Raw genomic sequence first — 25,041 nt, 5'->3', positions numbered from 1 at the left:
TTAAAATGCTATTTAATTATGATGTAACAACAACAACAAAAAAGAGATGAAGTTAAACGTAACACTCTCTTTGTGGTATTCTTCTTATCATCAATTGTGGAGCAACTTGCAATTTTTGCTAATGCTTCATCTGAATGGAGCATTTCTTTCTCAAATTTTGCACCCATTTCTACTATTTCCATGGTATAAGAGTTATTTTTCTTGGCCCATCATGCCTTTATGTGTGTTTTAAATACTTTAGTTTAAATAATAGAATAGAATGAGCATTTTCAAAATGTCTATTGCTTGCCTTTATCTTGCCGGAAAATATTTTTATGAAGATTTGAGATATGCACACAATATAAACTTTTTACGGACTGTTGCATTTTTAATTACTGTTCCATTGAGATAGAACTTCCATTTTAATTTACTACAAGGTATTTGTATCAAAAGCCTTGTCAGCCCTCTAGGGAGATATCATTTTAAAGTTATTTCTTTTCAGTATATGAGTCTCTGGAGTAGGATAAATATTACAGTATTAAGTACTTGTAGGAAGCTAAAAACAGTCTCTGTGGGATTCTTTCTTGATAAATGCAGTTAGTGAAAAAAATACCACAATGGTAAGTGTTATGCATACAAAAGACCCCTTTGTCATTTATTAGATAAATTGCTATGTCAAATGACTGGCTTCACAGTATTAATGAAAGAATTCCCTTTCTTGAACTTGAAGGAAACTTAGCTGGAGTCTTTGTCTCATACTCTTATTCTAAATAACATACTTTGGTTTGGGCTGTAGGTACTCATTTCTTACAATGTTTCATCAAGGATCTGGTGATTATATGTCCTTTGCAAGTGCCAGATTGAGTCGGAACAATAGACTGTCTTGGAGAATTTTGAGCTGAACTTTGGAGAGCGATAGAAATATATTTCAATTACTGGATAGCCATTGGCATTGAAGCTTCAGAAATTCTCTAGGGAATCATGTAAATGTCTGTGGAAGTGTTCAGCTCTGCTCAATGTGTATTTGATGGATATCTACCCACTTAAGTTACAAAGAGAATTAAAAATCTATGGTCACCAGAATTTTTTTGAGAATTCAAAATCTTTGGTGCATCCTTTGAAGGGTCTTATTGTTACACTTATGAACTTATTTCAATTGGCTTCAAATTCATTTCACTCAAATCTTTTTCTTTTACAGTGGTCTTGATCCTTCTCAGAGTCTCTTGTTTAAAGGAAGTTTATCATGTTGCTAAAATTTGGATAAATATGGAATTCCAAGAAGTATAATAGAGTTCCTTTAGTGAATGATACATGTCTTAGAAAGCCAAAAGAAACAAGTGCATTTTCCCCCAACTAACTGAATTAAAACTCTATCTTGTACTATGGCAGAGAGACTGCCACACAGGATGATTTCCTTCTAGCATCTGTTGCTTTGTTCTCTGTGTTAAAATAACTTTGCATGTAGTGAACGTTGAATGGGCCACTCGGGAAAAACCTATAGATATTGTTTTCTTAGCAGTTTAGAAGATAATTGGTAAAATACTTATAAATGTATCCAGAAGTCCCAGTAAGACTTTCCGGGAGATCATCAATATTTTTTGTATAGAATTTATCAAAGTAGAGCTAACCATTCTAACCTATTGCCTGTGGCCTTCCTAAAATGCACTATAAAGAAGTTAAGTTGAATGGTTGTAATTAAGGTATATGACAGTGAAACCTTTTCTTCTCACAGCTTTTATATAGCAAGTATTAGAAACTGAAGAGTACTTACTAATTGAGATGACCTTTTTTTTTAATGTTTTATAGTGTCCTGATTCAGCATGTAAGCAGGATTTATTAGCCTACCTTCAACGAATTGCCTTGTATTGCCATCAACTTAATATCTGCAGCAAGGTGAAAGCCGAAGTACAGAATCTGGGAGGAGAGCTCATTGTGTCAGGGGTAAGCTGGGACCTGGGCTTCACAATTCAAGTTCCCACTGTTGTACTTCCAAGGCAAGCATTCTTGGCAACAGTACTGCTAAAACCCCCAAACTACAGTGATTCATAGGGAGGTTTTTTTAAAATAATAAATGTTATCACCATTATTCCAGACCTTACAATAACTCACAAAGAACAGTTTGATTTTCCAATTACCCCATGTTTATACTAGCCTTGTAAAATCTCCATTCTTCACAAGAAAACTAATTTCATAGTCTGGAAACTCATTGCCAAGCTGTGACTATTATAATTATTTGGGGCTTTTGTATATTTACTCATTGTAAGTCTACTTCCCTCTGTTAGTCCTAGCAATTTTCATTCTCTGTTCAGGAGCAAGCCTCTCTATGTGTGGATTGTGTTCACATGTTAGAGATGATGAAAACAATAGGAATTCATTCATCAGGTTCCAATGCATACTAGGTTATCAGTAACCCTTAAAAGCCAGAAAATGTTTGAATTTAACACAGGTTGATGTGCTGTTGCCAAAAACTAACATGGTTGTCAAACACTAACAATTATATATCCTTTGTTCAATCACTTCAGCGTTTCCCTTCTCATGAAAATATAAGTATCTGGTCCATTTTAATCAAATGCAAAGAAACAAGAAGTTCAATGATAGAAGAATCATGATTTCTTGGCAAGATTTCCAATGTATGTGTTGAGGTTCTTCACCTTGGCTTCTTTTCCTCCCTCAGTCCCTTTCTTTCAACACAAGGTGCCATCTATTATAAACTATTTGCAAATTCCAAAGTGTGGCTCTGCTACCTTTAGTTCTTTTCCCAGTCAACCATGATGCTGCCATTTTAAGTGTGGCATTACCAGGAACAGAGCATTATCAATATGGTGAATGCCTTGTGAAAATCAGATTGGTCATGAAGCTCAGTTCTTCCTCAAGCCATTTTCAGAAATTCAGCAGGTTGACCATTTGATAAAAAAAATATGTGGAAAAATCATTCTTGAACCCAAAGATTTCAGTTCCTATATTGTTTGGCTTGCAGAAAACATAGCTGGGAAAAGAACTGATCTGGTTTGCATGGAGATGCCATTTGGAAAGCCTGTTCCATGCAGTCTCACCTAGAGCCCAGTAAATTGCTGTTTTGTGCCTCTTCCCAAAGCATAGTCACCTCTTTGCATTTCCAAAATGATCCTGCTTCAACATTCTTCAACAACCAAGAGCAATCTGTCTTGCAGTGTGTCCTTTCTGCCAAGTTGGTAATAACCAAGATTCTCTCTGCCAAGAAGTGATCAAAACATTGCATCTCCCTTGCTTCCTTTCTTATCTTCAGCCTCAATGGTATAGTTTCCCATACCATTCAGCTTTCATGTCCATCTGTATATAGCACCTGTGGAACCGAGTGCTTTTTGTTTAGCTTGCCTTGTGTGCTTTCATTTGTTACTTTCCAAATCTTATTATTTATATGGATGCACAGAGCATCTTTGTGGATCTCAGACTCCACAACCTCATCTAAGCGAGTTTTACTGGCAGAGTTACTCTCCATCATCCTCTCAGTACCCATTGTTCATCACTGCCTCCAGAGCTTCATTTCCATTGTGTTTTCCTCATTTAGATGTAGTCCAAACCATCACTGGCTTTTATCACTTGCATTGTTGGCGTTTGCAGAGGTGTTTGAGATTGAGAACACCATCAAGAAGCCTGTTTCCTTCTTTGAGTCTTATTGGCAATGTTCATAAATCCTTGCATGGGAGAAGGCTTCTTTTAGAGGAATGTTATACAACTTTATAATAATTCTGAGTGAAACGCATTATAAAGGTTTGCTTATGTTGCTTAGTTATGGGTCTGCTCTTGGTCTCTTCATGATTTTTTTTCCAAGCTTGATTGTTATTTGGTGCCATACCTGCCTGTGTAGTCTGCTGTCTTTGCCACTTCTGCCTCCATCTTATTCTTCATCCTCCTTCACTGATGGCCAATGGAGAAAAAAATCAATATGTTTATTTTGCAAAATAGCCACAAATGACTGCCTTCAAAGTTCTGAAAGAGTCAAGAATGTGAGACCCCATACACACAAACTTTTCAATGATTTTGCCAAGAAAGTGCACCCATGCTTTGAGCCCCATTTATTTTGTTGTCTGGCATGACAAAGTTGCTATATTTTTTAAGGAGAAGCTCCTGTAGTATAAAATGCAATAAAAAAAGAGAAATACTTGAATCTTCCTCCCTTTTTCCCTGTGTCGTTATATACATGGGATTCAAAGCTGTGGCTTCTTCCCTGAAATACGCAAAAGCCTCCAGGAAGGTATATTTGTAAGAAGTCAAAGCTTCTACTAAAACAGCAGAGATTTGGGTAGATTGTTTCCATTTTGCTAAGGAAAATGATTTGGATTTCAAAACTGAGCACCATGTTTTTATAGTCTCATGCTGGCATGATGAACTTATGTTAAACAAAATGCACATATACCATGTCAGCATGTATATGTTTTATGTGAGTCTGTGTGTTCAAACTGAGAAAGGCTTCTTCTGTTATATTTGCATTTGGCTTGAGAGGTAGCTCAGGAAATTTCAACAGGTCAGGGGGACAGTGGATGCCAAAGCTCTTCACGAGTCATGGGAACTAGAGAAATAAAGTAAATTAAAAAAATATGCCTACATATGCTCATTCACACAACTGCTGTCTAAGAAGCACCATTAGTTTTCTGGCTGGCAATCAATTTTCTAAAGTCATTGGCTTAAACTTTTCTCAACAGCAGAAAGGTGCCATTCTTATTAAATCTCAAAGTATAAGATGCATATTTGTGAGCCAATTCAGCTCAACCTGGTTGCTAAGCAGGTAATGGGAAAGGGGATTTTAAAAAAAACCAAAAAACAAAACAACAAAAAAAAAAACTAAGAGAGTAATAAAAATGTTAGAGAGAATGTGGAAGAAACTAAAGCCCAGACAATTAAACAGCCTGATAGTTTATATACTGGCTTTATTTGCTTTTTAGTTTAGTGTTTGGTAGTTTAATCTCTTAAGCCGGTTTACATGCTTTTTGGAAAAAGGACCATTAAAGGAAGAAAAGAAGAAAAAGAGGAAAGGATGGAAGATAGGAAGGAAAAAGCATGAAAGAAGGAAAAAGATAAAACAAAGGAAAGAGAAACTTAACCATAGCATATTATAAATTAGTTTAGTGCAAGTAATATCCATTAAAGGTGACAGCGTTATATTCATCATGAGAGAAAGTTGAGCCACACTTTTTTCAGTATGGAGATATATATTGAATACAAATAAGTTCCAATGTCATGCTATGGAAATTACCTGTATATTTGATTATTGTGTTTTAATTAGTTTTTATTCACTAGGTTTCAGAGGAGTTGATAGGTTCTTTTAAATTTAAAAATGGAGATATACACATGGAACTGGAGAAATGAAAACCATTTTATAACCTTTGATTATCTTTAGCTACCCAAAGATTTATACTTTGCACATTATTCTGAATGAGATTGGAAACACAAAAACAGGGTTTTAGAACATAGAATGCTGAATATCAAGCATTCTGATAAAATGGAAATATTCCACGTACATTATTTTTTTAAGGTTCAAATAAAACAGGAGCCCCATTATAACAATGAAGCCAGAGCACAGGAGCAATAACCTTGCTCTGGACAGGGATTTGATGTTCAGGTCAGAGATGGAGGGATGCTGATATAACTTATAGCTGACTCCCCATGAAAGTGTTACAAGTTAATAGATTTTATTGCATATAAATGCCTTTTTTCACGCAAACAAAATATAGGAACAGAGTTTAGAGGTGAGGAATGTTAGTTCCCTTCATTCTCAGGCTGATTGAATGGAACCCTGACCTATCCCTGAGGGACTGAGTAATTTGCCCTAATGTGCACTTTTGTTCTTTGTCTTTTAATCTCTCCTTTCCAAATTTGAATTCCTCTCAATTGGGTTATGGAGAGGTTTGACAAGGTGAACAAGTATAATTTGCAACACCAGTAGGATTTGAATTGGTAAAGAGAAAATTGTAGAATAAGGGTCAATTATAGTCACTCTTATAGCCTATGTTTCATATCATTAAAAAATGGACTAAATTAAAATTAACATGAATATTCATGATGATAAATGAAAAATATTCATAAAAATGCTGGAAACTGAGAACAGTCAAATCAATCCTACCTGACACTGGCATATGATCGAAGATACATATATGCTATATGTATATGCATACATGTATGCACACAACAAATACATGTGATTTGACACTTAAATTTCTTGTTCCCTAAATAAGCAGTAATCAATAACTGAACAAATGGTTGACAAATGTGACATATCTGATTCAATACAATACAGTTTGGGGGCAAATATGGTGTTTATTTGTACCAAGCTACATATACATATATATATATATGTATATATATGTATATATATGTATGTATGTATATACATATATATATACATATATATACATATATATTTGTAGTATATATATGTACTATATATATATACATATATATATATTTGTACAATGCCATATATATAAATATATATAGATATAGATATAGATAATTGTGTTTTGTTGAGATGAGAATTACATTTTACTTGAAAATTTCTGTGTTCACTCTGTAAAAAAAGTGTCAGTATTTTGTAATGGAATTAAACGTTCACTGAAACAAGCGTTGTACTTAGTTGTGTAGACTTGTACTTTAAACAACCCTTTCTGGGGAAAGAGTCATTTTTGTTATATCTTCTGATTCTGTCTATTGTCAATTCTCGATTATCTCCACTGATCAAAGTATAGTAGTAATGGGAAAAAATCTAAATTGCTAGTTTTCAGTTTGGGTTTGGAATCCACTTATGTGCTTCATTTAAACAAAAGGGTATGTGTTCAGATAACTCACAGCTGTTCCAAAGAATTTTATCCAGACCTTCCAGAGGGTAAGCCATTAAGTATTTGGGCTTAAAGGACTTTTTCTCATCTGCGGAGAGTAGGAGAATCCAGATCCAGGGAAGTAAAATTAAAACAAACTTCAGATTATAAATCTGAATGGAGAGGTAGTGGAGATACTCTGTACCGATAAGAAAATTAAACAGGTATTTATCATTTTCAGAATGGCAGTAGTTCTTTGCACTTAATCTGCTAGTATGATGGGTTGTTGCATAATTCAATCTTTCTCCCAACAACCTGCCCGCTAATCTGTTATGATGGTAAACTATAGCCACTTAAATTCTGATTCCCGCGTTAAGTCTTCCTCCGGTACATCCGTGTCAATGTACATTGTCATTGATTTTTGCACAACACAAATTATGCAAACCTTCAGAGAAAAATAACACTTCAGTGTTTTTGCAGTGCAAATTCATTCTCCCAGTGTTATAAAAGTGACATTTAACAAACTCAAGGTATTATTTTTGGAAGAAATTGGAAATAAAATTTTTTATAAGAAAAGGAAAAAATCTCCTTGGGTGTCAGGCATCATAGGAAGCTTTATGTCTGTAGCACCACAGTGCAAGCTGTCTCCCTGAATTCAAATAATCTTGCACAAATGAGGAAGGTATACTGCTCTGCTATAAGAAGTAACTCTTCAGTTACATACTTAAAGATACTGATTCTAAACTTATCAAGATGGTCAATTCTGTTCACTGAAAAAAAAAATCAGTTATCCACTGATGAAATTAAACCAGTTGGTTATCTTACTGAATTGTTTTCTGCATAGAAAAAGACTTTATAGTCTAATGCTCTCATCCTAAAATAAGAAAACAGACTCTATTGTGGCAAAACTGGTATGTGAGCCAAGCAAGTAACTCTTTTGACCTTGACTGGAGACATGGATTAAACTAACTTGGATCTACTCAGTGGATTGATTTGATTGAATCACCTGAACTTGTGAGCTGAGCAGTTTCTATTTTAGTTTGAGGGCATCATTGCTTGTAAGAGTAGAAGGGGTTAGTGGCTTTAGGAGGAGTGTCTCTGCGTCAGAAATGTCAATGCCATTACCTGTCATTGAATCAATGAACTTTCCTTCCTTTGGGTTTTAGAATTTTTTCAAGTTTCAAAAGCCTCGAATTAAAAGAAGGAAGGCAAATACTTTATTGGTTAGTAATTAATGCCTTAGATTTTAGTTAATATTCTGAGGATTATTTGGCATCAAATGAATAGTAATATTTTGTGAAAACTTGGAAATTAGACACATGGGAGGTACCTAGATGAGGGGCAATGATTGCATATATCTTTTGATATCTATGAAACACAGGCAAACCTATTTAAGATATACTGGTTTGTACCATTTTCCCATGAGACAAGTTCTAATTTTGAGATATTGTCAATGTGTGATAATTGTCTGAGTTCATTCTAAGATGTTCTTTATTAATCTATAGTTTTAATAATGAATGTCTGTAGTAGTATCTTAAGAACTACATCCCACCCCCCATTTTTAAGTAGTTTTGGATATGTGAGAACAACCCAGATCTAACTGTTTCCTTCAGTTGAACCAAATAATTATGAGAAACCAAAGCATTGAGTGAATACCTTTATTTAGATACAGTATCTGTAACTCATTTCCTCTTTTTTGGTTTTCCTGTATACACTTCAATTCATCAGCTCTAGTCAAGAAATACATTATTTTGAATGGGTTACCTAAATCTATTGTTTTTTTTTGCTGTTGTTCCTACTCGGACATGCCTCAAGAGAAGATAAAGTATGAATAAGTTGATATAAAATATATAAATAAGTAAAAAAGAGAATATGAATGTTAAAACCATATACAAACATTATCTGGGAATTTCATTATTGATTTTGCACAAACTTCCATGACCTCAGATGACTCAAAATAAAGGAAATAAAAAGACCCCCATAGCAAAACTGAGACAGGAGTAATGTTTTTCTAGGAAAAGACCAGTGTTTCCATTATCCGTTCCTAATTTCTAACGACAAAATAACAATCAGAGTTCAAAGAAATGTATTTATTGCTCGTTCTCATAAGGATATTTTAATTCATTGAATTCAATGTTTCCATTGCATTTAAACAATGTAAAAGGCATGGTGCTAAATATTGGTTGGATGACAGAATTCAAAGTTCTTTATCTCTAATAGCAAATACTTTTTGTGAAAAGGATAAATTTTTCCATCCATTGTGCTTTTGTTAGATTGTGGAGTCTATTGTTTTCATTTTTTCCCCATTTAGTTTCTCATCTTACTGTTTAGCATTCTCAGCTGGAATAGCAGGGTGTCTGTTGAACTACCTCTGTATTCACTGGTTTTCTTTGTTTACTCTATTCTAGAAATAAAACTGTGTTTAACTTACTATTGTCTACATTCTGTCCCTACCGATTATGTCAAATGCTTTCTGCAGCTTAATTTAAATGATTTATAAAATATGTCTTTGATCACAACCCTTAGAAGAGAAATATGTTCCGTGTTATGGCCCATGTATCTTACAAATAGGAAAGACTTCTGGATAAACAATGTGAAGGATTTTTAGCTCAGATTTCTTTTACTGCTTCACAATACATTGTCTTACTCTATCTTGAATAGTCATTTTCCTTCTGGGCAATAAATATATTTTAAATATTTCATCCTAATCCTATTTTCTTGAAGGCAAACTTAATTTAGACTTTAATCTTTTCTTTCATCATCAATACTGTATCTTATTTTATTGCTTTTCTCTGAATACCTTCATCTGTACAGATGTCTTGCTGATAATGAACTTGACTGGAAGTCTGGCTAGATGTTCTGTCAAATCTCTAAAATCTGTCTCTTGATCTCTTTTATATGTTTTCCTTTGCAAATCTATTTTGCAACTGAAAGAGAGTATCCTGGAGAAGTTCCAGGATATCAGAGAAGTTCCAGGATATCAGATGCTGAGAAGTCAGCAATATCTTCTAAGGACCACGTACTCTTTTAAGCCCAAGGTTCTATATGTGAGACACTATCTTAAGACAAACTCAAACATGATCTCTTTATCTGGGAACTCCCAATTCAAATCTGTTGCTATCAAAATTAATCGTATTCTCTTACTGTAATATTTCTCTTTAATAATAACATTTTGGTCACACTGCATTCCAACTGCCTGATCATGTCTCCCATGATAAATTACTTGGTAAATACATCTGCGGATTATTCTTTTGGAGTGTACAAATTATTCCACCTGACTTCTCAATCCTTTGCACTAAGAAGTTGAATTAAAACTTTTTTGTTTCAACAAACAAAAAGTTGAAACCAACCCTACATCTCTCTGGTCCAAACAAAATTATAACCAAGACTTCAATAATAAGGTCTCTTGACTGAAATCTTGCAATCACTTCATGTCTTGCCTTGAAGGGCTAACTCATCCATTTATGTGATGTCATAGGATGTATGCATCAAATCCATAATTGTAATAAGACTTAGTTTTCATAAAAAATGTCAAGAGGCTAGATCCTAAGAAGAGTTGGAAATTATTTGATCCAGGCATTGCATTCTGTGTCAAAGAAAATTTTGTTATTTTAACTAATATCATAACTAAAGACATTATTGTAATCAATCATACTAAATTCACCTAAAAAGTCAGCACAGTTCACCACTCTGCATCCATTTGATGCAGCCTAGTTTTGCATTGGGTTCCTGAAGACATGCTCCATTTCCAGATAAACAATAGATAATTAATTAAAAATACCAATAGATTATAATCTAAGTCCAGCTTGTTTTATTTCAATATTTAAAAAGTGTTTAACTCCATTTTATTCTAATATCTTAATGCTGGCAAAAGTGCACCTCCTTTGTTTGGTAGTAACATTTTTAAAGTGCTTATTGGAAGAATGGACAGCTGCATCATTAATCTTAAATAGTGACTTTTGTATTTTGTATGAAAGGTGAGATGACACAGATAAGTTTCTAATATATAATAATCATTTTTGAAACTGATTGATAAAAGAATTGGTAAAATAATAACACTTTCCCTACAGTGAAAAATCAGGAGATGACTAATTTCTAAAGCCAAGCAGGATTGTTATAAAACATAAAAAAGCAAGGATAAGCCAACTAGTCAATGATCTAATATGTAAAAATTGGAAGAAAATAGCTTTATAGGACCATTGATTGTGAAATATCACTCAATAAAAGCTGTTAAATATAGAATTTGAATTTAGACTTATTGAACATAAAAAGAGAATAATTCAGCAAGGAAAACATATGCACAGTATTATTGCTTCTTCTAGTAAGTACTAAAAAACCCAAATATAGGAAAATTTTCAATTTCATTCTTGCTTCTCATATGCCAATATTTTTCTTTTTTATTGTCTTTAATTCTCTAAAGACATTCTTTAAATGCCTTTAACATTTATTTTGAAGTAAAAGATGGGAGTAATGTTGCCAGATTCATAATCAGTTTGAATTTACTAGCTTCTGTGTTTCAAAATGCTCCCTAATCTACCAATTTTGTATAGTTTAAAATTGTGATTATTTCATCCACTTAGATATTTAGTGAGCTAAGAATGACAGGACTAGAGATAGAACTGTATTGGCTTAAAACGCCAGAAAAAAATCCAAATTAGGAATTTTGTTTATCTGCGTACAGAAACAGGCTCTGGGCTTTACCCATTTATGATGCTGTGAATTATAAGCTATTATTCTGAATCTTTACTGAAATATTTTCTGTGGAAAAAGGTTCACTTTTCATATATTCCACTGGGCAAATAAAGATCTGGCTTCCATGTGGATGGTTTCAGGATCTGCTTGCTCTTCCTTTTGTTTTATCATAATACTCACTTGACAACTTTGACCAGTTCAGTTTTTAAAGCTCTAAATCTACATTTGAAAAGAAAAAAAGACCTAGTGCTCTCCACATTTTTCTCCCATCTTTCCTGATTTCCAAAAAAAAAAAAAAAAAAATTTGGAATCAGGCTTTAAACAAAGCTATAACGCTATGACTATAGCAGAACTGCATGTGACGAAAATATTTGGTCACTGAGCATTACTGGGTCACCTAAACTTGACCTCTAAAAGTAACAGCGTAGTGGACCTTGTGATTGTAGCAATATTGCCATTTGATTTTTCTCCAGGTTTGAAGGTCGGATCTAATTATCCCCTTTAGGTGTATGCTATATTTGGTATACATAGAAAAACTTAGTCAAGATTGTCAGTAATATTTTATATCAAAAATAACATTTTAAGAGGTAGAAATTCCAAGGGTAGAACTAGGCATTGGTTATTGGCTTATCTTTTAAATTGTGCCTATCACACAACTCACGCTTGAGTACAAAAAGGAACAGTAAAAAATAATTGCCATTCTAGCAACAATGAGTGTGTTAATTCCTCAGTGAACCCAATGGAAGAGGTAAGTATCCCTTTAGCACCATATACTGGCTGAGTGTGCTGAGGCCGAGAGCTTGCTGAAGGTCACAAAGCAGGGCAATGGAACTTCCTAGAAAGACATCTGACATTCCCCGTGTACAGTTCCAGGCATTAAAAGCTTCAGCCCTTGCTTTCTCTCTTGGTGATCTTCGATGCTTTAAATAGGGGATTCATCCCCTTTGAACCCCACTACAATTGTCCCTTACAATGCCTGACAAGGCGGGATGCTGCTTCATCCTCCTTCTCCCAGATGGTCCATTTATCTGTTCAAGAGAGCCAATGAGGAATCCAAATGGCCGGACTGCTTAATATCACGGAGCCCCACCCATATCTCTTTCAGTACATAATTCCTTCATAGGCCTCTTTCTCCCAATTACCCACTCCCTCTTACACCTCCCTAATCCCTTCCCAATAGGGTACTTTTTTTTTTTTTTTTTTTTCTCTTGCTCTCTCTCTCACTCTCTCTTTTCTGTATCTCTCGGAAATCAGACAGGAGTTCAGAGCACTTTCACTACCTTTTATGAGGTAGATTGTGATGTCATAGATGGGGGCAGGGCTAGTCAACTTTCTACCCACCTCCCAACCTGTGCTGAGGGAGCTCCGATCGGGTGTGGAAGCAGTGATTCTTCCATGGTGAGTAACTTTGCTTTCTGATCTAACCTGTCTCATTGTAAACATTAATTTTGAAAGCGGGGGATGGGGTTTCAAGGAAGTAAAGATGTGACCAATCAAGCCCTCTTTACTTACTATTAACCAACTTTGGGCAAAGGCTCTACTTATTTATTCTTTATTTAAGTCAAGAATTCCACAACACAGATGTACTCTTCAAGTATGATCTAAACTTGAGAAGTTGAAAATGGTATTTTCATTCCTTTATTTCTCATTCTTTCTTCCCATTGGGACTGAAAGTCATTGCATATGTGGAATGAATCCATTCTGTAGTCTTTTAGTGAGCTTTCTATAAAGGAAGGCTAGTTAGGAAAGTGTATTCTTCTTCATTTGAAAGATTTCAGGATCACAGGATATCCTTTATTAACGTTTAGCCAGAGAATCAATCTGCTCTTCTAAAACTGTAGAGTAAAACTGTGAAAAAACTGATACATAAGAATTATCAACAAACTTTGTTCTGATATAAACAAATGAAAACTTTCAAATGCAAAAACTAAAGTATTTATTTTAAAAAAAGAGTCACCACTCTTGCAAGATTAAGGGTGCATCCATTTCAATGTGTCTCAACCAAATTTGCTACCTTTTTGTTGCATGTCATAACAATGATGCTGTTTTATAGGATTTCTTGGTAAAGAGCTGTGAAAAACCACTGTTTTTTGTTTCATTTGGGTTTCTATTATTACTGATTACTTCTTTTATATGCCATAGTATTTAGAAGGAAAAGATCAACTGGAGTGAGCGTGTTCCTTCATTTTCCTTGTTCTCTCCTGGGTACCTATTAAAATGGTTAAAATGTCAACTTTTTTATTAGAGGGGAAAGAAGGTTCATGGAGATGGTTACATCTTTAAGGGATGTCGAAGCATCAGGGTGGGTGTTTTTAAAAAGGTTTGACCATCAGAATGTGAGGCTCGTTACTTTTCATGGGGTGGGATTAAAAGTATCCTAGTTTGAATTATAGGTATTATGAAATGTGTTAAGTGGATATCATTCATTTTTTCAAATCCCTAGTTAACTAGGTATGTATGGATATTGGTATTGTAGAACTGGGGTACTTTAAAAGGAGGAGTCCTTTTATTTCCCAATGTTCAAATGTTTTAATGGCCTTTAGATTATGCACATGGAGCATATATTAGATTACATTATCTATTAATGTTCAGAAAGAGAAATGCTACTTGTATCTCAGTCTGTATACTCCACACAAACTTTTCTACTCAAGAGGATTGTATTAAATTGTTTATGTTTTACCTCCTTGCTAGATCTTAAGCTCAGTGAAGGGACCAAACCTCATATAGTCAATGCTGTTTAGATTTGCCCCCAAATTTAAAATTCTTGGACACCATAAGGAGGAGTCCTTTCTCATCAGTAGCTCTTCTGTTACGTGTAGAGCCTCTATCCTTCCCCCACAAGGGCTCTCCCTCTTTTCATTACCTGGGGTAGAGTGGTATCATGACTGCTGAAGTTATTTTCCCACCTAAGCTTTCTAACCTAAAGAAGCGACTGTAACGGTAGAGATTTCAGGCACAATAAGGAGAAATAGAGTCATAACTGGCCCATAGGAAGATTTAGGTGATAATCACCTGCAGTCAACTTAATATTGCAATGTGGGTAACAATGCCAAAGTCTCATACGTTGGGTGATCCCTCTCCAATCTCTGGCCTACCTTCCATTAAAAGTGCTAGACCCCGGAAACCCAGGTAGAAGTTAACCTTCAGTGCCAGAAAAATCTGATATCTAATCATAGCTCAAGTTTTTAATGTCTTTTGTCAACCCCTCGTACAGCTGCCAGGTAAGAAATGCTCATATTATACAAACCCTTGGAATACAATCATCTTTAAACTTCGTGAGTTAAGAATGGTTGTGTTGTGCGCTTGTGCAAATTCAGAGAATCTATCATGGAATGCATTGTGCATGCACTTGTATACCCTCATGTGCATGTTTCATTTATAGTGGTGTTCAGTGTTTTTATATCCATTTTGTATGTATTTGAATTATAATTTAAAATACATACATATATTGTGCTCCAAACAAAAGAGTGAGATAAAACAGAAGTTGCTTAATCTGGGGTCTGAACACTGGTGCACTAGTCGTATTTCTGTCAGTGGCTAATTAGGTAACTCAAAGTAAATTACTTAGATCTCTTGGGTCTCAGTTTTCTCATCTCTAAAATGATGATAGATGATTTAAAGGATATATTCTAAAGTAATCCTGCTCTAAAATTCTATCATAAAATGATATATTTTTGAAGAACTGGTTTATGGCGAAAAAAGATTGTATGATGAGATCTAATTTTTGTAGATGACATACAGTTAGTTTTTCAAACTAGAAAGAAAATTTCAGTCCAAACTAGTCTTAAAATGTACTCTGTATCTGATGTAGTATTTGGTTAATGATGTTAGTGGGTCCTGTTCTAAGCTGACAATATCAAGCCCATGATGATTAGCTGTGTGTTGATTTGGAAGACTGATTTGTTTTTTAACTCCATAATTTTATGTTATTCTGATTATTTGAGATAAAGAAAATATCCTCATCCACTAGGTAATAGAGGGAGCTAGGCCTCATTGGGACTCTCAAATTCAAAATTACTTATGCAGTATTGCAGGAATTCCCTTGTGCTGTTGGGAAGAGTTCAATGAGTAGGTAATTGGTGGTTACTGAGCTATGTGCTATGAAGGATAAAAGACATGTAAGCCCTGGCTCCTACTCTTGAGGAATGTGCAACCTTTTTGGGAGTCTGGACACATGTCAAGTGACAACTTAAAAGTGAAGACAGTAAGTGTCAGAGTGGTCTGGAGTAGACTGGATTGTACTGGGAAGGCTTTGTGAGAAGCTGAGACCTTCAACTAACTTTGAACAGAATGGTTTAGATTTGTGTTGTTTGTGTGTACATAATGAGGGCAGGTCAGCAAGCTCACAGGATTGTAAATCTTGCAGAGGCTATCTTGTGTTTAGAAATGCCACATATTGAAATCAAAAGTCTTTGCTAAGAGTCCAGCCCCATACCTTCCCAGAGCCCCCTACTCTTAATTATATTTTGACTTTATAATATATGAAGAGGAGGTGGCAAGTGACTGACTTGCAATGATTATTAAAATATAATCAGGCAGCTATTTTCTTAGTTACACAAGAGGTCACATGATCACTCACAGCCATGACTGAGAAAAAGAAATTTTAAAAAAAGGAAGGAATTATGGACAGAAGGAGGTTCTAGCTCTGGGACATTGTGGTTTTCTGAAAAAGGTGGAAATGGATTATCATTTGGACAATCAAAGGGATTATCACTGACAGGTTTAGAAACATAGGATGGTCATGGAAATGCCCATAAGCTAATGAGAATCCATGTAACCAGGGTGATTTTCCAAAGCAAATGGAAGTTTCTTGCACTGAATAGGGATCATGTCAGACTCTGCTCTCAAAGAGACAATGATTATGCAAGTCTCTTTCCCTAATACACTTGGATTTGGGCATGACTTATGCACTTCGACAAAGCACACTTAGGTTTGAAAGCCTCTCTGTTGCTGGAGATTCATAGATGATTTTCAGTGTATACTTTGTATCACTTAGAGGGCACTGTTTTTGTATTTCTTGCCATCCAAGTTCCTTCCAAGTTACTACTTTGGCCTTTCTAACAGACAGAAATTCTGTGAGTAGACCTGCTTTATTACCTATCCCAGATTCTAATGACTTGGTTTACATCATCCAGTGAACGTTTTGTAATTTTCTATCATGACATAAAAAATAATTTCTAGAATATATTATCTCAGGAAATCACTTTCAAAAGCTAAATTGTCTATATGGGAATAATGAAGTAGTATGATCAAGGTCAGTTTTACAAAGCAAGGAATGTTCTCTTAGAACTAATTTTCCCCAAAAAGTTGAAGTAGAACTTCCATAAATTTTTGTGGAACAATCTAGCCTATTAAAGGAAATTAAAGATATTACAATTAGGTTTGTCCCAAGAGAACAACAACAAGGATGGCAACTCTTCTCCTCCTCCCCCGAAATGTCCCTAGGGGTAATTTTAGAAATAGAAGTTCAGTTGGATTTATAATTCAACAAATATTTATTGAGTAAATAACATGTGATAGTCACTGTCTTATGGATGGACATGGAAGTAGCAATGGAAAACAGACACATAATCAGTAAATGTAATAGATTATAATAATCACTCTCACAGAAATATATACAAAGTGATATGGGCATTCCTGTAGAGAAGGGGAAGAGGAAGCTTCATAAATGGGACAATACCTTTGAGTCTTCCCAGATAAATGGATAGGAGCTTAAAGTAGAGGAGGAGAGAAATGATTATCCCAGAAGAGGTACAGAATGTCCATAATATTGAGGTGTAGATGTATTCTATGCTGACCAGACATGAAAATGTCAGAGGTGGGTGGAAAGATGGAGAAGAATCAAAGGTGAAATAAGAAAGATAGGTGGGCACTGGATATGAAAGAAAATTTTATGACCTAGTCTCGTTTTAGTGAGTGTCTCTCAAAATGGTCAGAGGATCATCTGCATGCCAAATGCAGAAAGAGGTGGGAGGAGACTGTTAAAGTGCAGAATCCTGGACCAGGCTGCAGACTCCTTGAATCAGGACTGTAGGGATTATGTAGGTTTTTGGAAACTGTACTTAACCCCACCTTCGACATGCCAGGTGATCCATTTTCACACCAAAGTTTCAGAATCTCTACAAGGCAACAGAATTGACTCATGGTTTCTATGTTCTTGGAAGAAGAATAAAAAAAAAATAGAATTAAAATATTAAGAATAAAAGATTTGGGAAAATAGGATAAAGGTAAGATAAGAATGTTCCTGAGAAAGTTGGTTTAAATTTCTGTTAGGTGTAAAAAGACACTTTCTAAGAATGGTGGGTTTTAAGTTTAAATAATTACTAAATGATGCTATTAAATATAGCTTGAAGAAAAGACAAGCAACTATAAACACTTAAGGGACCATCTAGTTCTTTCATCATCATGGTCTAATGCAAGGAGTTAATCAAGTTCAGAGCTAAGTTGTTCTATAGCTCCCAACTCGTGTCAAGAGAAGGGACAGAGACAACAGTGCAGAGCAATATTTATTTCTGCTTGGTATTCTTTGGTAGAGCTATTTGACTGCTTTTTAATATTAATTAGGTGAACTCATTAAAAAAATTATATATGTATATATTCCCATTGTGATGAGAAAAATCAAGCTTTCAAGCCAATGTAGGGTCTATGGTCTATGTTGAAAAATATTAATACCATAACTATTTCAATAAAAAATCTTTTAGAAGTGCTCATTTTATATATATATATATATTTTTTTCTTTATGGACAACAGTCATTATCCTACAACCACCAGTCTGTGTAGAGAGCTATACAAATGTTCAAAGAAGAGGGAGGCACTAGAGAGGTATTTTACATTTGACTAAGACATGAGAATGAACTCTGCTCTGGAAGAAGGTGGCCCTCTTATCACAGCAAGGAGGGTCAGTTCTGGATTTAACCCTCTAATCGCTTTGCATACAGTTCTCTTCCAGATTGCCAGAATCTTCTCTATTTTTTAATTTGAGAATTTCATTGTTTATAAGTTGAGAAATGATAGGGAATCTTGTTTTTTCTTCATATACATCTCTCTGCAGGTAATAGCAATAACTGCTTTGGTAGAGCTGGTGATACTGTCACATTTTAGAAGCAGTTAATTGGTAGGATGCCAGTGCCTGCCATTAATTGAGCAAATTAGTTTCAGCATGTTGATTTAAAAGAAAAAAATGACTTTTTAAATTCTTACAGAATTTTTTAAACCAATCACATGTAGCTCTGTCATTGGGCCTTTATTACACCAACCCAGCCAAACATAACCTTGGGTAGTCCTTAGAAATCTGCCACACAAAATTATTTACCTTAAGGCCTAGCATTTTACCTGGGTAAAAACCAAGTCAGAGAACAGTGACAGCCACATGGTTTTGATGTCAGAGATCTGAAAAAATAAGTTATAGAATATCATGTTCTCCCAAGGATGATGAGAATCCATTGGAGTGACCAGACCATGTGGCTGACAGGTCTTGGTGCTCCGGACTAGTGTCAGGCCTAAGCCTCTGAGATGGGAGAGCCAAGTTCAGGACACTGGACCACAGAAACCTCCCAGCCCCACATAATATCAATTGGTAAGAGCTCTCCCAGAGAGCTCCATCACAACGCTAAGACCCAGGTGAACCCAAGGGCCAGCAAGCTCCAGTGCTGGATGCCCCATGCCAAACAACTAGCAAGACAGGAACACAACCCCACCCATTAGCAGAGAGGCTGACTAAAATCATAATAAGTTCACAGACACCCCAAAACACACCACCAGATGCAGTCCTGTCCACCAGAAAGACAAGATCCAGCCCCAACCACCAGAACACAGGCACCAGTCCCCTCCACCAGGAAGTCTACACAAGCCACTGAACCAACCTCACCCACTGGGGGTAGACACCAAAAACAACAGAAACTATGAATGCACAGCAGATGTAGGAGCAAGGTAAAAACCCACCAGACCAAAAAAAAATGAAGAGGAAATAGGCAGTCTACCTGAAAAAGAATTCAGAGTAATAATAGTAAAAGGGTTCCAAAATCTTGGAAATAGAATGGAGAAAATACAAGAAACGTTTAACAAGGACTTAAAAGAATTAAAGAGCAAACAAAAAATAATTAACAACACAATAAATGAATTTAAAAATTCTCTAGAAGGAATCAATAGTAGAATTATGGAGACAGAAGAACGGATATGTGACCTGGAAGATAAAATAGTGGAAATAACTACTGCAGAGCAGAATAAAAAAAAAAAAAAAAAGAATGAAAAGAATTAAGTCAGTCTCAGATACCTCTGGGACAACATTAAACACACCAACATTTGAATTATGGGGATCCCAGAAGAAGAAGAGAAAAAGAAAGGGTCTGAGAAAATATTTGAAGAGATTATAGTTGAAAATTTCCCTGACATGGGAAAGGAAATAATCAAGTGCAGCAAGACCGGAGAGTCCCATACAGGATAAATCCAAAGAGAAACATGACAAGACACATATTAACCACACTATCAAAAATTAAATACAAAGAAAAAATATTAAACATAGCAAAGGAAAAGCAACAAATAACATAAAAGAGAATCCCCATAAGGTTAAGAGCTGACTTTTCAGCAGAAACTCTGCAAGCTAGAAGGGAGTGGCACAACATCTTTAAAGTGATGAAAGGGAAAAAGCTACAATCAACATTACTCTACCCAGCAAGGATCTCATTCAGATTTGATGGTGAAATTAAAACCTTTACAGATGAGGAAAAGCTAAGAGAATTCATCACCACAAAACCAGCTTTACAACAAATGTTAAAGGAACTCCTTTTAGGCAGGTAACACAAGAGAAGGAAAAGAGCTACAAAAACAAAACAAACCAATTAAGAAAATGGTAACAGGAACATACTATTGACAATTACCTTAAATGTAAATGGATTAAATGCTCCAACCAAAAGACATAGACTGGTGGAATGGATACAAAATCAAGACCCGTATATATGCTGTCTACAAGAGACTCACTTCAGATCTAGGGACAGATACAGACTGAAAGTGAGGGGATGGAACAAGATATTCCAAACAAATGGAAATCCAAAGAAAGCTGGAGTAGCAATTCTCATATCAGACAAAATAGACTTTAAAATAAAGACTATTACAAGAGACAAAGAAGGTCACTACATAATGATCAAGGGATCAATCCAAAAAGAAGATATAACAGTTGTAAATATTTATGCACCCAACATAGGAGTACTTCAACACATAAGGCAAATGCTAACAGCCATAAAAGGGGAAATCAACGGTAACACAATAATAGTAGGGGACTTTAACACTGCACTTTCACCAATGGACAGATCATCCAAAATGAAAATAAATAAGGAAACACAAGCTTTAAATGACACATTAAACAAGATGGACTTAATGGATATTTATAGGACATTCCATCCAAAACCAACAGAATACACTATCTTCTCAAGTGCTCATGGAACATTCTCCAGGATAGATCATACCTTGGGTCACAAATCAAGCCTTGGTAAATTTAAGAAAATTGAAATCATATGAAGTATATTTTCTAACCACAACATTATGAGACTAGATATCAATTACAGAAAAAATAAATAAAATAAATACAAATGCATGGAGGCTGAACAATACGATGCTAAATAACCAAGAGATCACTGAAAAAAACAAAGAGGAAATGAAAACACAATGACCCAAAACCTATGGGATGCAGCAAAAGCGGTTCTAAGAGGGAAGTATATAGCAATACAATCCTACCTCAAGAAACAAGAAAAATCTGAAATGAACAACATAAACTTACACCTAAAGAAATTAGAGAAAGAACAAAAAAACCCAAAGTTAGCAGAAGAAAAGAAATCATAAAGATCAGATCAGAAGTAAATGAAAAAGAAATGAAGGAAACAATAGCGGAGATCAATAAAACTAAAAGCTGGTTCTTTGAGAAGATAAACAAAATTGATAAACCATTAGCCAGACTCATCAAGAAAAGAAGGGAGAAGACTCAAATCAACAGAATTAGAAGTGAAGAAGGAGAAGTAACTACTGACACTGCAGAAATACAAAAGATCATGAGAGATTACTACAAGCAACTCTATGCCAATAAAATGGACAACCTGGAAGAAATGGACAAATTCTTAGAAAAGCATGACCTTCTGAGTCTGAACCAGGAAGAAATAAAAAATATAAACAGACCAATCAGAAGCACTGAAATTGAAACTATGATTAAAAATCTTCCAACAAATAAAAGCCCAGGACAAGATGGCTTCACATGTGAATTCTATCAAACATTTAGAGAAGAGCTAACACCTATGCTTCTCACGCTCTTTCAAAATATAACAGAGACTGGAACACTCCCAAACTCATTATATGAGGCCACCATCACCCTGATACCAAAATCAGACAAAGACAGCACAAAGAAAGAAAACTACAGGCCAATATCACTGGTGAACATAGATGCAAAAATCCTCAACAGAATACTAGCAAACAGAATCCAACAGCACATTAAAAGGATCATACAGCATAATCAGGTGGGGTTTATCCCAGGGATGCAAGGATTCTTCAATATATGCAAATCAATCAGTGTGATACACCATATTAACAAATTGAAGGATAAAACCCATATGATCATCTCAATAGATGCAGAAAAAGCTTTCAGCAAAATTCAACACCCATTTATGATAAAAATACTCCAGAAAGTAAGCATAGAGGGAACATACCTCAACATAATAAAGGCCATATATGACTAACCCACAGCCAACATTGTTCCAATTGGTTAAAAACTGAAACCATTTCCTCTAAGATCAGGCAAGAGACAAGGTTGCCCACTCTCACCACTATTATTCACATAGTTTTGGAAGTTTTAGCCACAACAATCAGAGAAGAAAAAGAAATAAAAGGAATCCAAATTGGAAAAGAAGAAGTAAAACTTTCACTGTTTGCAGATGACATGATAGTATACATAGAGAATCCTAAAGATGCTACCAGAAAACTACTAGAGCTAATCAATGAATGTGGTAAAGTAGCAGGATACAAAATTAATGCATAGAAACCTCTTACATTCCTTTACACTAACAATGAAAAATCAGAAAGAGAAATTAAGGAAACAAATTCCATTTACCATTGCAACAAAAAGAATAAAATACCTAGGAATAAACCTACATAAGGAGACAAAAACCTGTATAGAGAAAGCTATAAGACACTGATGAAAGAAATTATAATAATGCAAACAGATGGAGAGATATACCATGTTCTTGGATTGGAAGAATCAACATTGTGAATATGACTATACTACCTAAAGAAATCTACAGATTCAATGCAATCCCTATCAAACTACCAATGGCATTTTTCACAGAACTAGAACAAAAAATTGCACAATTTGTATGGAAACACATAAGACCCCCCAATAGCCAAAACAATCTTGAGAAAGAGAAAGGGAGCTGGAGGAATCAGGCTCCCTGGCTTCAGACAATATTCCAAAACTACAGTAATCAAGACAGTATGGTACTGGCACAAAAACAGAAATATAGATCAATGGAACAGGATAGAAACCCCAGAGATAAATCCATGCACATATGGTCACCTTACCTTTGATAAAGGAGGCAAGAATATACCATGGAGAAAAGACAGCCTCTTCAGCAAATGGTGCTGCAAAAACTGGACAGCTACATGTAAAAGAATGAAATTAAAACACTCCTTAACACCGTGTACAAAAATATGCTCAAAATGTATTAAAGACCTAAATGTAAGGTTGCACACTATAAAACTCTTAGGGGAAAACATAGGCTATGACATAAATCACATAAATCACAGCAATATCCTTTTCGACCCACATCCTAGAGAAATGGATATAAAAACAAAAATAAAAAAATGGGACCTAATGAAAGCATTTCCACAGCAAAGGAAACCATAAACAAGACAAAAAGACAACCCTCAGAATGGGAGAAAATATTTGCAAACAAAGCAATTGACAAAGGATTAATTTTCAGAATATATAAGCAGCTCATACGGGTCAATATCAAAAAGCAAACAACCCAGTCAAAAATGGGCAGAAGACCTAAATAGACATTTCTCCAAAGAAGATATACAGATTGCCAAGAAACACATGAAAGGATGGTCAACATCACTAATTATTAGAGAAATGCACATCAAAACTACAGTGAGGTACCCCCTACCCCGATCAGAACGGCCATCATCAAAAAATCTAGAAACAGTAAATGCTGGACAGGGTGTTGAGAAAAGGGAACCCTCTTGCCCTTTTGATGGGAATGTAAATTGATACAGCCACTATGGATAACAGTATGGAGATTCCTTAAAAAACTAAAAATAGAACTACCATATGACCCAGCACTCCCACTACTGGGCATATACCCTGAGAAAACCATAATTCAAAAAGAGACATGTATCACAATGTTCATTGCAGCACTATTTACAATAGCCAGGACATGGAAGCAACCTAAATGTTCATTGACGGATGAATGGCTAAAGAAGATGTGGCACATATATACAATGGAATATTACTAAGCCATAAAAAGAAATGAAATTGAGTTATTTTTAGTGAGGTGGATAGACCTAGAGTCTGTCATACAGAGTGAAGTAAGTCAGAAAGAGAAAAACAAATACTGTATGCTAACACATATATATGGTATCTAAAAAAAAACATGGTTCTGATGAACCTAGGGGCAGGACAGGAATAAAGACACAGACAAAGAGAATAGACTTGAGGACACAGGGAGGGCGAAGGGTAAGCTGGGTTGAAGTGAGAGAGTAGCACTGACATATATACACTACCAAATGTAAAATAGATAGCTAGTGGGAAGCAGCTGTATAGCACAGGGAGATCAGCTCGGTGCTTTCTGACCACCTAGAGGGGTGGGATAGGGAGTGTGGGAAGGAGATGCAAGAAGGAGGGGTTATGGGGATATATGTATACATATATCTGTTTCACTTTGTTATTGGGCAGAAAATAGCACAGCATTGTAAAGCAATTATACTCCAATAAAGTTGTTAAAAAAATATATCATGTTCTCTTAAGGTAGATGTTAAAATTATAAGCAAGGTATTGCTATTTGATGTGAATTTGGAAACCAAGTCTGTCTTTTATCATCTGGGAGATATTGGGTAACATTGCTAATCTCTGAGCTTTTGCTTTTGATTTAAAAATTGGAATAGTAATACCACTTAGAGGGACAACAGGACGATTGCATGTAGTAAATACCTCAATTATTATTAAACTAAGATACATTGAGGGCTTAGTATGTTCCATGCACTGTGCTAAGCATTTGAAATGCACTCTGCAATGTGTTTTCAAAATCATTCTGTGGAAGAGATACTGTCATCCCCATTAAAAATATTAGGAAAACGAGGTTTGGAGAATTTAAGTAACTTCCTGGAGGTTACAAAGTTAGTAGTTGATATACTGTAGTGCTTCCAGGAAGACTCTCTTGATATTCTCCCACAGTGTGACGTGTTTTCTATCATTCCTGATATGGAATGCAGTGTAGGAATTTATTTAATTTTATATATATATATATATATATATATATATATCCCTAGCTAGTCTGTGAGCTCCATAAGGATAGGGAATGTGTTTGAATGTTCTTAATTTTT

General features: G+C 35.2%; 1 protein-coding gene across 2 annotated transcripts in view; it reads left to right on the top strand.

Annotated features, from left to right (window-relative positions):
• CTNNA2 (catenin alpha 2) overlaps positions 1–25,041 on the top strand; it is a 1,199,753-nt gene that overhangs the window by 1,153,751 nt on the left and 20,961 nt on the right. Inside the window, exons 16-17 of one of the 2 annotated variants that reach the window (XM_079940964.1) lie at positions 1,786–1,920; positions 12,717–12,860. In XM_079940964.1, coding sequence (XP_079797090.1) covers positions 1,786–1,920; positions 12,717–12,860 — 279 coding nt within the window. The remainder of the gene's footprint in view (positions 1–1,785; positions 1,921–12,716; positions 12,861–25,041) is intronic. The other variant, XM_079940963.1, reaches the window with a different exon arrangement.

This window comes from Stenella coeruleoalba, assembly GCF_951394435.1.
Source record: "Stenella coeruleoalba genome assembly, chromosome: 13".
Taxonomy (NCBI): Eukaryota; Metazoa; Chordata; class Mammalia; order Artiodactyla; family Delphinidae; genus Stenella; species Stenella coeruleoalba.
This window is presented reverse-complemented; position numbering and strand designations above follow the sequence as displayed.